Below are 15,149 nucleotides of genomic sequence, written 5' to 3'. Positions count from 1 at the left end.
AAGCTTCCCGATGGTGTCACGAATAAAAGGGCCTCTAAAAGTCATATCAATCCAAATCCATTCACGAGGGAAGGGGAGAATTCTCCTACGAGAAGGCAAGCAAGATTGAAGGACTTTGTTCCAGATGGTGGAGGAGAAAGGATAAAAGAAGAATAGGTGATCGATGTCTTCAGTACCATTCCAGTAAAGGCAACAAGACGGGGAGACGTTGATATGTGGTGAATGAGGAAATCCTGGGTAGGGAGACAGTTGGACAATGCCACCTAGGAAGTGAAGTTGTGGCATGGGATGTGCCCTTGAACCAGATGATATTGCAGCATGGCACAAGAGGGCTTTGGATCCAACCGACTCCCAACCCGAGGCAGTAGTGAATGAACAAGTTGGGGAGGGAATCCAAAGGATCTTATCATCCCTACCACGATGCCCAAGGGGGGATAGGGGGAGGGAGGACCTGGGGTCGGCAGGAGGAGGGGGACAAGGGGGGACCAGCTATCATCAGAGAGGATGTTAGACACTTTGGCCATTCTACCTAGACCAGAGGAATAGATGGTCCTCGGGGAATAAATGGAAAGGAGGATACCTAAAGAGTGCCAGGGTGGTTGAGCCGAAGAGAGGTGTTTGAGCCATTGCTTACGGATTAGGATATGACACCTAGAGCAGAGGATCTAGAGGAGAGGATGTTATGCCAAATCCATTAAGCATTAGGGCGAAGGGGAGTAGTCCAGAGGGAATCATTTTTGAGGTGGGAGTAGACCTAGGAGACCCAGATGCTATTGTGCTTAGTGACAATTTTCTAGATTAGCTTGAGGATACCCACTTTGTTAACGTCCTTGATTTTCCTTAGCCTAAGACCACCCTCGGAATTAAGAGAACAAACCTTGAACCAACTCAAGGGGTGGAGAAATCTGGAGGGCTCAATACCTTTCCAGAAGGAGTAGAGGATGGAATCAAAGGCTTTGGAAGTACTCGAGGGCAGAGCAAAGATATCCGACCAATAGAGGTACATGGATTGCAAGATAGATTTGATGAGTAAGTCTTCTTGCATAGGAGAGAAGCTTGCCTTTCTAGAGCTGGAGCTTTCTCCTAAGGTGGTTAAGCAGGGAAGAGCAGTGGTGAGAGGTGAGCCTGGTGGAGATGAGAGGGAGACCAAGGTACTTAACAGGGAGGGAGCCAATGGAGAAGCCAATAAGAGCAAGGAGGAGATCTTTATGGGTATCTGAGACACCGGAGAGGAATAGGTTGGATCTAAGAAGGTTAATACAAAGGCCCGAGAGGTTTTCAAAGGGGCGGAGGGAGGCCATGATGTTGGAGATGGAGGAGGGTTCGGCCTTGGAGAAGATCATAGGGTCATCAGAGAATACTAAGTGAGTGAAGAAGAGACCTTTGCATCTGGGAATGGGGGACATGAGGTGGCGGTCAGCTGATAATTGGATAGATATGGATAGGACTTCACGAGCAAAAGAGAAAAGGAAGGGGGAGAGGGACATCCTTGCCTGATTCCCACAGAAGCGGAGAAGTAGCCAGCCAAGCTACCATTGACAAGGACAGAGAAGCGGGGGGAGGAGATACAAGAATTGATCTAGTGGACAAAGGAGGAAAGGACATTTATAACGAGACATTTGAGGTAAATCCCAATGGATTGAGTCGAAAGCTTGAGTAGAGCAGCTTAAGAATGAGTTTTATGCTCGAAGCCTCTTATAATCTCGTGGTAGAGAATGATGTTGTCAAATTTACTTCTACCCGCTATGAAAGCGGATTGATTGGGACTGACAAGGGAGTCGATAACCATTTGGATTCGGTTGGCAAGGATTTTCGCTATGAATTTCTAGAGAAGGTTGCACAGAGAGATGGGGTGGAACTCAGCCATGACTTGGGCACCATCCTTCTTGGGGATAAGACAAGGGAAGGTGTGATTGAAACCTTGAATTTGGGAGGGGTTGAGGAAGAAACTTTTGGTGGCACCGATGAGATCATCTCTAATAATGTGCCAGCAGGCAGAGAAGAATCCCATGCTAAAGCCATATGGCTAGGGGCCTTGTTAGATTTTTGGGAGAAGATGGCAGTAATAATCTCCTTATTAGAGGGGATGGATTGAAGCGAATGACGGAGGTGGTCAAGGATGAACTTATTGAGGAGATTAGGAGGAATGACTGGGGGGGGGGGGGAGAGAAGGGTTGAAAAGGTTAGAAAAGTAGGAGATGTCTTCAATTTGATTTCAGAAGGGGAGGTCATCTCGATGCCAGAGTCAGTGAGAAGCTTGGCGATAGAATTGGCATTGGTTCTGGCCTTGATAGAACGGTGAAAGTAAGCAAAGTTACTATCTCCAAGGTCCAACCACTTGATTCTAGATTTTTGCCGAGGGAAGCTTTCCTCTTGGGACAAGAGATCAGAGTGCTTAGAGGCAACAATCTTTTCCTCATTAGCCAGCAGATTGTTATGGAGACCAGACAGAAGTCTAGATTGGATGAAGTCAAGTTTATTCTGACAAGAAAGAACGTGATCAGAGATGGTCCCAAAGATGCTAGAGTTCAAAATCTTGAGGGCTAATTTAGCATTCTTAACCTTCCTGGCAAAGACAGGGATGTTTCAGGCATCTTGGACCAAAGGCAGGAAGTCTGAGTGCTAGGTCCATATGTCGAAGAATTTGAAAGGCTTTGGGCCGAAGGAAGAGATGGATTGGACGAAAGGGAGATGGGAGAGATCAAAGATTCCGGGGAGGCCAAAGTTGGCATTGGAGGATGCAAAGGAATCAAGCTAGGATTCGTTGACAAGAATTCTGTCAATTTGCATGCAACCCTAGCGTTGCCGCTCCTGCAGTTCTGCCAGGTGAACTCGGATCCCGACCATTTGAGGTGGTTTATGCCAAGATCGTCGATGCAACAATTGAAATCATTGACATCAATAGGATCAATTGGGAGACCACTTTCGTGCGAGGCACAGACAACATTGGCCTATCAAACGAGGGGACAAGGGATCGGAGGTCAGACCAGAGAGGGAGGCGGTCAGGGCCATAATTTAGAGCATAAATGACAGTGAAGGGACAAGGAGGGTGAGGGGGTAACGAAAGAGAGGTGGATGGGTTCCAAAGAACCCATAGTTGGAGATAAGAGACTAGGAAGGAGCAATCAACGCGAGGCATTGTCCTCAAAAACCCTGGTCTCCAAGAGGAAGCAAACGACAACTTTAGAGGACTTGATGCGAGAGCGGATAACAGATTGCTTAGCAGAGGAGTTTAGACCTCTGGCATTCCAGAGGATCCAAGGAATCATTTGGAACTAGAAGAATTTGGCTGCAAGCGCTCTGGGGAGCTAGGGGAGGGGAGGGGAGGGGAGGGGGGAGACCGTTTGGGTCTACGAGAGTACTCTTTAAGGGGAGAGGGTTGAGGGATCTTAAGGACCTTATATTTTGTAGAAGTGGATCGGAGGGATCTGAATTTCTTCATAGGGCCTTTGGTAGAGCCATATAACTTCAGAGAGCTAGGGGAGGGGAGGGGGGAGACCGTTTGGTTCTACGACAGTACTCCTTGAGTGTAGAGGGTTGAGGGATCTGACTTTCTTCATGGGGCCTTTGGTAGAGCCATATAACTTTGGGGAATGCTTAGAAGAGGAGCAGATGCCTAGGATTGAGAGAGATCGGAGAAGTCGCAGCGGGCCCTGGTTGGAGACCAGGGGAAGTTGGAGCAGTTGTCCCAGGCGGAATGCAGGGAGTTGATTGTCAACATTGGTAGCATCAGCAGTGGTGGTAGCAGTTGTACCTGAAGGAAGGACAGGGAGTTGAGCAGCAGTGGTGGTAGCAGCGGTCCCTGGCGGAATGCGAGGGAGTTAAGCAGAAAAATCAACAGTGAAATTTGGTGGGGGGGGGCTATCGGCCCTGGTGGAAGACCAAGCCGTTAAGCAAAACCGGCAAGGGGGAAGACAGTATCAAGGCAATTGACAATTGGAGACGCGGAGGATGTGGCGGAGCCTGTCGCAGCAGCAGAGACCAACGGGGGGGTCCAGAGAGAATTAGCTGGGAGGGCGCTAGCAGCAGCAGTCGTAGGGCCAGAGGTGGCGATCGACAAGCTGCAGGGGGCAACTGCTGGCGGGCAGACGTCTCGAAGAATGGTGGCACAAGATACAGGGTCGGAGATGACACTTTCCAAGGCATGAGCAGAGCCGGCGGGGAGGACATATCCTGGTGGGAGGCCAAGAGAGAATGGGGCACCAGCATAGGGGGCAGCGAGGACACTCATAGCGGGGAGGTTGGCGCAAGCAAAAGACGAAGAGCAGGTAAGGAGATCAGGGGAGTTGGTCAAAGAAGAAGGGTTCGAATGTAAGTGGCAGGTCATAGCCAGTAGGAGCCCAGGCAGGTCAAGCCGCTTAAGGTAGGTCGGGTTAAAGATGGATAAGGTAAATCGGTCAGACGGGTCCACAGGAGGGGGGTAAAAGGTATGGTTTAAATAAGGGTGGCCAGGAAAGGAAGGGCCAAAAAGGAGGGGCTGGTACGAAGGGATAGAGAGGGAAGACTGGAGTGGAGTGGGACCATCCAACAAAGGGTTCACACGAGCCAATGGAAGAGGGAGAAGAGTAGGAAAGGGCGCTGGGGAGTCTGCAGGGGTAGAAGAGTCAAGAGAGGAGAATATGGTGTTAGATGAAGGGAGAGAGGACGGGGGAGGGTTCGAGAAGGAATCAACATGCGGTAAAAGGAGATCTTCAGCCTGTGGAGCAGAAGGAAAAGTGTGAGAGGTGGAGGCTTCAGTGTCAGTGCAGGAGGACCTAGAAGGGGGGAGGGAAGAAGCAGAATCAGAGTCAAAGCAGGTAGGATTAGACAGGAGATGGAATCGGTTGGGACCAATGGGCAAAAGAGCAGTGTCCAGTGGTCCCAGGGAAGCAGGTCTGCAGCAGGGGGAAGCGGGATTCTCAGAGAGTTGGGGTTCTGCCATTCGGCTGTGGTTCCGGCGAAGGGCACGGTGGTGCTTTCTTCTTCTAGAGAATACTTTGGTCTATTGAAGAGCAGAAGGCATCAGGTCATCAGCTGGAATAGAATATTCAGCAACAGGGGCAACTTCTGAAGCAGGGACAGCTTGAGGGGCGCACCTATCGGTCTTGTGGCCGAAGGATTTGCATATGGTACAGATGGGGGGAGCCAGTCGTAATGAATTTCCTGAGTGAAGGAGAAGCCTTCATCGTTGTGGATGTCTACCAAGGAAGGAGGGGGAGATTCAGTGGATATTTCCACGCAAATGTGAGTGTAGGCCAAACGGTCCTAGGTTCTTGTTCGGAGATCAGAATAAAGGGGTTTACCAAGAATCAAGCCAATGATGTTGAGGCCTTTTGCACACCAGAAGTGCAGGGGCAGGTTGGGAAGGGTGATCCAACCGGGGATGGATTTGAAGTCCACTTTGAAGGAGGGAACCGGTCCCATTGCCGGAGAAAAATCAGCTTCTTTCCAACCATCCAGGGGCCACCGTTCAATGCAAAATTCTTTTCAACTTCATTGGTGAAGATGATGATAAACAGACCGTTGTCAAGGAGCGTCAGCGAGAGGGGACAAACGATCTTCCATTGGCGGGAGAGCAAAGCTTTTACAATGGGGAAAGGTGGTGTACTTCTGAGAAAATGGCCGATGAGACAATTTTTCCATTTGGCAATCTCAGAGTCCAGCAGACCGACAGGGCAGAAGCTGACTCGAGAATACGTGAGGAGGGTGGGGGGGATGGACAGAGGAAAGCCAACGAAGGAGGGGTGGGAGCTCGTGGAGGCGATAGAGGCCAGGATTTTAGAGGGGGAAGGAGCCGGGGGGGGGGGGAGGATTATGAGAAGGAAGGGTGTCAACAGTGGTGGAATCTGCCTGAGGAAGCAGAGGAGAGGAGGGAACAGAAGAGGGAGGAGGAAAGTTATCAACAGGGTGGGATTCAGGGAGGGGAGGGGGGTTCTGGTGGTAGAAGCCGCCGGAGATCATGGGGAGAGGTCAGTCATAGAGGGCCAGGGAGAGGCGAAGCTTATTCAAATCCAATTGATATACTTATATATTATATCCGATGCTTTGTTTATTATATGTTGGTTTTCTCATATTAGGTCATTACTAGCATAATTATATCATATTGCATTAATATGGCTTCTATGTTGCATATAAGCATAATTATATAAAAGCATCATTGCAGTTTATTATATGTTGTTCTGTTCATATAGTCATATACTGCACACAAAAGGCGCCTAGGCAATGGCTAGAAGAGCACCTTGTCACCTAGATGCCCCTCCAACGCCTTGGGTCACTCAGTCGCCATGACAACTATGCTTAATGAAGGATCTCTTATAACCAAAAGCATCCCAGTAGACAACATTAAGCAACGGAAGATTAGTGTACTTCTTTGCCTTAATTATGTATAGACCAATGGGTGTGTTGGAGTGGATGGCGAGGATCATGCCTGGCATTTCCAGTTTAAAAAAAAAAAAATGGGAATCAGATAGGTTGTATCGCCTGACTCTCTGATCTCGATTTCCTTCTATTCTGAAAAACGTTCTCTGACCAAGTATGACCAAGTCTGGACTGATTCTGGATGATTCAATATGGAATCAGGTAGGAATCGATGGAGACCTATCCGATGCCCATTTCTGAGTACTAAAATCATTGGCAACCACCCCCCCCCCAAAATAAAAATAAATAAATTAAATAAAGGATCCCTTGTAAAGGGGCATGACCGCATGACAAATGGATATTCTTTATGGGTAAACCTAGAGCATTATTATGGCATATATGATGCTCCTTAGCAATTGTTTGGTATGCCCAACATCTAGATTTATCAACACATGATTCATTGATTGGGAATGGGAACCTTTTGACACCTCTTAAGGATGCAACATTAAAAAAAAAAAAAAAATTGGACTGGAAGATTTCCATTGGTTGGGCTGAGCTTTCAGACTAATTACCTATTGATAGATAGTTGATAACTTTGGATTAACATGTAACCTTTGGATGGTAGAGATATCAACCCCTTTTTTATCTTTTCTTTATTTCTGTGTTCATTGGATTCATGTTTTTCGCTTTTATGCTTTTCTCAGGCCCACCTGTTGGAATCATGGCATCCACATCGAATCCTATTCCAGTTACAGTTCCTGGATGGCATGGTGGTCTTCCTCCATTTGGGTATGCAAAACTTTTCACACTTACTACAGCCTGCCTCCACGACAGAAAATCCAATGGGCAGTCAATTGTATGTATAAAAAAATAGGCATGCCTAGTGCACGAGGCTCCCACTACTGCGGGATATGGGGAGGGTCATAATCTATGCAGCCTTACCCCCGCTTTGTGGAGAGGCTGTTTTCCAACTCGAACCCATGACCACTTGGTCGTAATGGAACAATCTTACCGTTGTGCCAAGGTCCACCCTCTGCAGTCAATTCTGTATGCTGTTAATAAAATTCACTGCTCTTTGCTGTTAAGTCTGAACACAATATTAATTTACTAGGGTTATCCTTAAAATTAATTTGAAATTGTTTATTTCTTCTAGCGTACTTGGATATGTTAATTGATTAGAATCTCCGATGATCAGGTATCTGGGTTCAAGTCCATCTAATCTTTCAGGACTGGAAGCTGTCCAAGACACCATGCCCAAGGAAGGGAACTGTGCAATAACAAATGTAATTCCTAGTTTCCTAGTATCTCCTTTAGAAACCTCACTGGTTTTATGGAAGTTTAACAGCCTTTCCCAGTGCTTCACATTGGTTTGAGATTTGCATAGAGCTTGGCATGAATTCTTTGATTCTGGATATTTCTCTCTTATCTTTGTAATCCAATATTGCCTGCCAATCTGATTGTATCTTGCTTTTTTGGCAGTCAACCTTTATGATGCTACCGCAGGCACGGCCCAGTCACTGTGCCACCCATTGTTTCATTGCTCGGCTCATACACTATCAGCAACAAATGGCTAGACTCAACAATTTCTGGCATGCTGCTGGCTCTGCAGCTCTGCATGGAGGCAAACCATATAACTTGAATATGATGCCACCTTCAGAATCAATACTTTTCAGTGCTGGTTCCGTAGTAAGAAATCCAAACATGGTCCCGCATTGTAATTTTGGACCTGGTTCAGTAATCACATTAAATGGACACAATTCAGTGGATAAACTTCCCAACTCTTTGGCAGATAACCAAAGAAAGTCACCTCAGCTTCACCAATCAGCACATCAGTTTGGTTTTCAGGATTTTATTATGTTCGACATATTAAGAAGATTTAATCGTAGATGTTACGGAGTTCTATGATGATCATTTTATGACTTCTAGTTTTCTTTTATCCCTGCTCTTTTTCTGAGGGCCTTGTTTAGGAGAAATTTTATAGGTTGGACTTGAGCTCAACCATAAGTGGTCATTTCCTTTTCTTTATCACTGAATATTTGAATATAAATAAAACGTACAAGATATGAGGGGAAATCATCTATTCCATTTTTTCATGGACAGAAACTTTGTAATCCCTAGTCCAGATGGCTACAGCAGTGGACCACCTCTTGAATGGGTCTTAGATTACATGAAGGATTCCTGAGCTAAAACCTGTTTGGTTTAGAAAGATTAGGTCCACAATTGGGCAAATTTCCAATACAGAATTGAACAATCTTGTGAGTTATGCACCTCTGCTTTGTTCAGCAAGTCGAGCAGTGCAGCTGTTGTATAGTGTGTGCTTGTGCTTATGCATGTGTTACAGGGTATGACGGGTATCGGCTTGTAATTATTCATGTGGTACAGACTGTTAGTTCTTATTTATCCATTTTATTTTTCAAGGCAGACTATTAGATTCTCATGTTATTACTCTTTGTTATTTCACTCTATGTGCCTGCTTTCATTTTTCGTTTCACCCAGAATAGGTCAAGCGGAAGTAAATCTTGCAATGGATTGGAAAATGCTAGTTTGGTATCTGCTACTGCTGGTTCTGCACCTGGTCCTTCAGCATCTTTGAATTCCAATTTTAGTAACATAGCAGCAAACCAAGATCTGCAATACCTGGCAATGTTTCACAGCAGTTATCCTTTCCCTATTTCGCCTGCATACAGAGCACAAATGACACAGCCAACTGCAGCCGGGTGCTCCTTTCTTTGGTGGCTCTGTTTATGCTCCTCATCTCTTGCAGCTTCAGCCGTGCATGCTTCTGCATCCCCATAACCAGAAGCACTCTACTTCATCTGTATCTTCGTTGAATCCCCCTCCGGAATCTTGCTGCACTGAGGCTGAACCCGTCCAGGACCAAGAGGGTGGTTCCAAGGTCCAGGTTCTGCCTTCTCAGAAGAAGCTTCCGGCCAAAATGTTTCAGGGATACCAAATTTCCATCAGAATTTTGCGATAAGACCTCCATCTTTCAGTGGAAAACAGCCACAGATGCAACCTGGTGATCATAATCTTCTTATGAGCTTGAAAGATGTGGAGGCCGCTGCTGGATCTTTCCCTTCTGGACATCCTATGTTGCAGACTACGCCAACCCTTGGGCTGCACCAATATCAGATTGGTGATGGGAAAATTTCTATTCAAGCTGAAAATCAGTCAAAAGCTCCTGCAAAATCTTCTGCTTCTGCCACTTCCAGTGATAAGTTTCCAGAGCCTGGTCATGCCCAGTCATTACCAGTATCTGCTAAGCAGCAGCTTCACAAACAGATCATGGCTCGAACCCAACCGTTGGAATCTTCTGCATTGGCAGCTGGGGGATCATCTGGGGTCGATCATACTGGTCCTATCCCAGCAGGCTACTCAAATGCTTCCACCAACTTTCAAGCTGGTTCAATGGGTTTTCCTCAGTGGAAAATGCCACCTTCTGAGAGGGCTGCTCCTGGAAGCTTATCAGGAAATTTTATTCGGTCAGGCATCGTAGTAGCAGCTGCAGCAAAAACACAAAACACTGGAAGCTCAGTTGTGAAGGCACCAAGGGTGGCCTCTCCACCTATGAATTCTACCCATATTAGTCCCTCGTCTGGGCCATCTGTCATGCCTCTATCAGGTCAAGCACAGAGCCTACCCAAGACCCAACACCTTTACTTCTCCAATATGTCTGCACACTAAAGTTCTGGCAGTAGCAGTACCCTGTCATCTCAGAGGCATTCTGCGGAGATTAGTTCAGAAAGACATGCGATGTTTCCAGATGCTCTCAATTTGAAAAGACCTGCCAATCAACAGGCACAGACATCTCTGACAATTTCTGGTGCCTACCTAGGTAGTGGGAAGAACCATGTAGTGTTTGGTCATCCACTGGCTGGAAGTTCAGTTGCACTAATGGCTGCAGCATCTTATCCCAGTCAGAGGTGAACTTGCCCATGAAATCACCTGAACAGAAACCGGTAGCAGGTATATCTTTCCTTCTTTTACTATCAGCATACGTGTGGGTACTGTCCTTTTTTTTTCCCCCTTGCTTTCTCTGGGTGCTTCAAACCATGGTCCCAATTGTGTTTGCTGATACTGAGAAACTGCTATTAGTTGTGCGTGTAAAATTAAGGTGACCTATCCAAAAAAAAAACTGATCAATTAAATCTAGATACAATTCCTGTGGATGGTCCAATTATTTGGTTAGGGTCATAATATGGGTACTTATTTGGCCAATTTATATATGTAATATTCTGTTTGTGCTGATCAATTGGTGGGCCCATTCAGTTATGATCTGCTTTATGAGGTTATCCACTTTGGATTTCAACTCAACTAAGCCTTTTACCCAAGAATTGGGATTTGCTACATGAATTCTGTTCTGCCATTCAACCCTACTTTAGGTCATGTTAGTGGTCAGGCCTAAGATATTCTTATATTTTTTTCACTAGTTCCCAGATCACCTTTGGATCTAATTGTTGACTGCGTTAGTTATGCATTCTGAGGATGCATCCTTTTGTGAATACATTCTGAGATGTCAAAAATAATGTTTTGTATGCCTTCTTATTGTTGGATCCTGGAATGCATCAGAATGCAGCCCCTTCTAGAACACGCTCTTTAGCCTAATCTGCGTTCAACACCGAGTACGGAAAAAGCATCGTTCTGGGGAAAAGCCGAAATCTGAAGAGATGGTGTATGGGAGTTGGAAAGGAAAGTTTGGTTCGGTTCCTGTGAAGCCACAAAATCGCAGCCTTCTTCATCAATTAATCTGATTCTTTAATGTCAGATCTACGATGAATGTTCAACACCGGCAATAGACACTAATGTGGAACAGGATTGACAAGTGAACCTATTCCCAAAGCTGCAGGATACTTATCAAAGAACATCCACAAACCATTCCAACAGTGCACAATAATCCAGGTTTAGAAAAGTAGGCCAAATAGAAAACAATGCAGCCAATCGATCTCTGCAGGGAGCTCTTTTCTGATCAGATTAGGAAGCTGATATCAGGTCCTAACAGGGTTGTATTAGGCCTATTCTTTCATAGTTTCATAGGTTAATATCTGAGGAACCATATACCTGTTCCATCATAGTTTCATAGGTCAATATCAAAGGAACCATATGCTCACAAGCAGCTCTACCGATTTTTGTCCTGGACAGGACAGATCACTATAACAGGGTTTTTGGGAGATTTTAATTATCTCACTAATAGCTGGTCAGAATTGGTCGATTGATGGTCCAGATGGAAGTGAAGATCGACAATAGTTTCAGCCAATTCTGGTGTCTGAAACTGCTTCAGGAAATCAAAACCCAAAATAGAAACCAAAACCCAAAATAGAAATTTTGAATTTTCTGGGCAGAATTGGAGTTTTGAATACCTGGATCGATGAGCAGCAATAGAGTACTTGAGGAAGCTTGGAAAGAAGAAGACCTTCCCGGGCTTCACACCACAAGGAGTAGTTGAATCGAACACTAACCCATACTGTGATCAGACACACAAGTTTTCTTGCAAATAAGACTGTAGCAGCCATTAATTTGCAAGAAAACTGTAGCAGCCATTAATTTAGTTTGTCAAAATCGTTGGAGCGTTAGGAGCCTCTTTTTTATTTATAATGTTGATGGGGGAGGGAAACCTTAATTTAGTCTCCTAATACAATACTTACTAGAAATTAAAATTAGAAACTAGCTGAAAAAAGGAAAGTAACTACTTGACTCAACTAATAACTTAACTCCTAAGAAATAACAAAGACTAACAACTTAAATTGAGCCCAAAGGAAACTAATGAATAAGGAAACAAACTAGTTAATACCATATACAACCTTAATATCCCCAGTTTAGACCTATAAAAGTGGCCCATTATACTCCAAACCACATGGACTGAAGGCTCAATACATATACAACTCAACCCTAAACTTATTCCTAATAAAACAAGCATAGTTTGGTGAAGAATCTGCATTAGACACTCGCCAATGGAACTTTGAAGTTCCCTTGTCACCTCTCTCTCTCCTGGATTTGAAGAGGGTGCTCCACTCACCATAGGCATAGGCTGCACTTCTCTGGCTGGCTCCATCTTGTGGCACTCTTCTTCCTTGCAATCGCAGCGCCCTTTGCTTGCTTGAGCACTTCTGCTGTTTTCAGTGAGTTGCCTTCCCTGTGTTCAATCCTGTGTATGTACTGCTCATCTCTTCCTCAATGCTTCATAGTTTTTTTCTTTTTGTTTGTCCATTCACCATTCATTAATAAATATATTCATATATTGGAAATGTGGGGAGGGTTTGTTAAACTGCGATTCTATTCTGATTGTGTAGTGAGTTCAAGTTCGTTCAATGACCTTGTACAGTAGGGTTTTCGTTTGTGGCTGAACATTTGCGAAATGCTTAAGGGAGTTAATCTGGAAATAGCTAGGATTACCAGTGATTTATACTTCTTATATTGGATCTCTTTATGCTGATTATGAATAATAAATTGAAGAAATTAGATCAAGAGAAAAACTTTTATTTGTGTAGGAATGATACAAATGTTGTAGCTTGTTTGGAGTGTAATCTGACTGTACCCACCAAACCGATTTTTGCACATGGATGTTTGATGAAATGCCTGAGCATTCTGAAATCAAGTATCCGTTTTAACTTAATATGTTTTCAAACAGTAGTGGGTGAGCTTGTGGCGCAACAGTTAAGTTGCACTATTGTAACATACTGGTCAAAGTTTTAAAACTTGGAAACAGCCTCACCTGCGAAGCTGGGGGTAAGGCTGCACCCATTTGCCCCTCCCAAACCTGCAGCAGTGGGAGCCTTTTGCACTGGGTTGCTCTTTATGTTTTCAAACAGTGTTCTCATTCTCAATTAAGAATGCATTTTGTTCCAAACATAGCCGTAAAAAATACATTAGCTCCAAGCAGTATTATTTAAATGTATTTCTTTTTCTTCCATGAGACAACTTTTGGTCCTCTATAGGATTCGGGAAGCAGAAATTTCAGAAATTTTTTTGTCACACTAGATTAATGTAGTATAAGTTTCGTTCCCTTAATTCAAATATATTCATTACAATAGCTATCTGCTGATTTATGTGCCATGGGCTAGGATGAACGTGCTTATTTGCAAGATCACGAGTCAGCATAGTTGTCCTGTTAGAATAAGTGCTTGTGTATTCCGTGATGTGTTCTGTTTTTGTTGTCTGTACTTGTATTCATATTTTTAGTGTGCATGTAAAGTCGAAATTAACTACCTTGTGTGTGCTATCATTGCAGCATGAGAATTTCGGACAGAAGGTAGTCGGTAGAAGAGGGGAAAAACGAAAGAAAGAGAACTGGAAAGGACATTTCTTGCAGAAAGAGTACGGTGTGCATGTTTCTTTTCCTATTCTTGATAAGGGATGCTGATGGAACTCGTTGGTTTGATTGCAAGACGGTGATTTTGCTCAACCGATAATGAGGTCGGTCCCAACGGAAGCTACTGAGACTAACGTATGGTGGTTTTGTCATGGGCGCTTCACTTTTTCTTACCTTAGAAATTACACATACGTGAGAGATCTCTGGTTCCCTTTCACCTGCAACCATTTTTGTAAGATATTATAGTTGGAAGGTCATTTTATTTAAGTGTATATTTTTCTCTCATTTTCATCCCCTATAAATCATCTGTACATTGATATCCAAGAATTTGTGTGCCCGCAGCAGGATATGGAACAGTTTTTTCCACCTAAATAGTGTTTCATGTTTCTTTATGTATTTCCTAATCAATCAAAGCACGCCATGCACAATTTAAGGCTAAATGATTAGGATCACTTGAGTAGAAAGGCCAGTGGAACTCTTGAAGCAGCTAGACCCTAAATCACACCCCTCCCCTCCTCTCCCCCTCCCCAACACCCCAAGAAGAAAATGTAGGCTTTTGTGGTACAAACTTACCCTGGGCTAAATGCATTTGGATTTGAATTAAGTCTTAGATTCCATGGAAATGGTTGAGCCAAGTGCAATGGAGACCAGAGAGCAGACTTCGTGGGTGGGGGGTGGGGTGGGGGTGGGGGGGGGGGGAGGGGGGTGAGAAGAGCGCAATATGGTGCTAGATTGGAGTGTTGTAAGAATGGGGTGAGTGAATATGGTCCGGCTAGAAGAAATGAGAGAGATTCTATAAGGAGGGAGCAAAATTGAACCGACCCGTCTAGCTAACCAACTTGAAACAAGAACCAAATCATTTATTAAACGGTTTATGGTTTCAGTGTAAACGGCTCGATTCAGTTTTGGTATACAGTTTCAGTTTCAAATTTACATCCTTACGTGGATGGGCCTAACATTTCTTATCGTACGCTAGAAGAGATGTTTCTCTTGAAAGATGTGGTTTTCCCAATCCCCTCCTTTGTGTTCTCATTTTAAACTTCCTATGTCTCGCCATGATTGAATAAGGAAGCGGCCAAGTTCTTTCTATCTCTCTTTCTTTACTTTTTTTTTTGGAAGTGGGGTGGGGTGGGGTGGGGAGGCTCCTAAGACCTATTGGTTATTGAGGGTCCCAGGTTGACACTAAGAGGTGGTGAATCAAGGTCACAAAATTTTTCTTTAAAAATACCGGGCACGGTTCCTTATATGGTTGCACTAATAGCGGCCTTTAATACAATTTCTCACACTCACCAAATGCACTTCACTGAATTTGTACAGCACTGATGCGTTGATATACACATCCGATCTTAATGTCCACTTGTCACACAATGCACAAACACCAACTGGCCAGGGCACCCCAATTTTACTAATCTACAGTTCATGTGCACCCTTGTGTCACATCCAACATAATGGTTATTTCTCCAAGGTATGCACTCCCATCTTGCATCCAAATGCAATCCAATACAAT

General features: G+C 44.5%; 1 protein-coding gene across 7 annotated transcripts in view; it reads left to right on the top strand.

Moving 5' to 3' along the window:
• Nucleotides 1-14,034, top strand: part of LOC122062303 (protein TIME FOR COFFEE-like) — a 71,398-nt gene extending 57,364 nt beyond the window's left edge. For 4 of the 7 annotated variants that reach the window (XM_042625906.1, XM_042625905.1, XM_042625903.1 and 1 more), the window contains exons 10-13: nt 7,041-7,125; nt 7,532-7,619; nt 7,816-10,302; nt 13,562-14,034. In XM_042625906.1, coding sequence (XP_042481840.1) covers nt 7,041-7,125; nt 7,532-7,619; nt 7,816-8,241 — 599 coding nt within the window. In that variant the 3' untranslated portion in view covers nt 8,242-10,302; nt 13,562-14,034. Of the gene's footprint in view, nt 1-7,040; nt 7,126-7,531; nt 7,620-7,815; nt 10,303-13,561 lie in introns of those variants that run through there. The other 3 variants (XM_042625909.1, XM_042625908.1, XM_042625907.1) reach the window with 3 other exon arrangements.
• Nucleotides 14,035-15,149: the final 1,115 nt, after the last annotated feature.

Source organism: Macadamia integrifolia, unplaced genomic scaffold (genome assembly GCF_013358625.1).
Source record: "Macadamia integrifolia cultivar HAES 741 unplaced genomic scaffold, SCU_Mint_v3 scaffold100, whole genome shotgun sequence".
Classification (NCBI taxonomy): Eukaryota; Viridiplantae; Streptophyta; class Magnoliopsida; order Proteales; family Proteaceae; genus Macadamia; species Macadamia integrifolia.
This window is presented reverse-complemented; position numbering and strand designations above follow the sequence as displayed.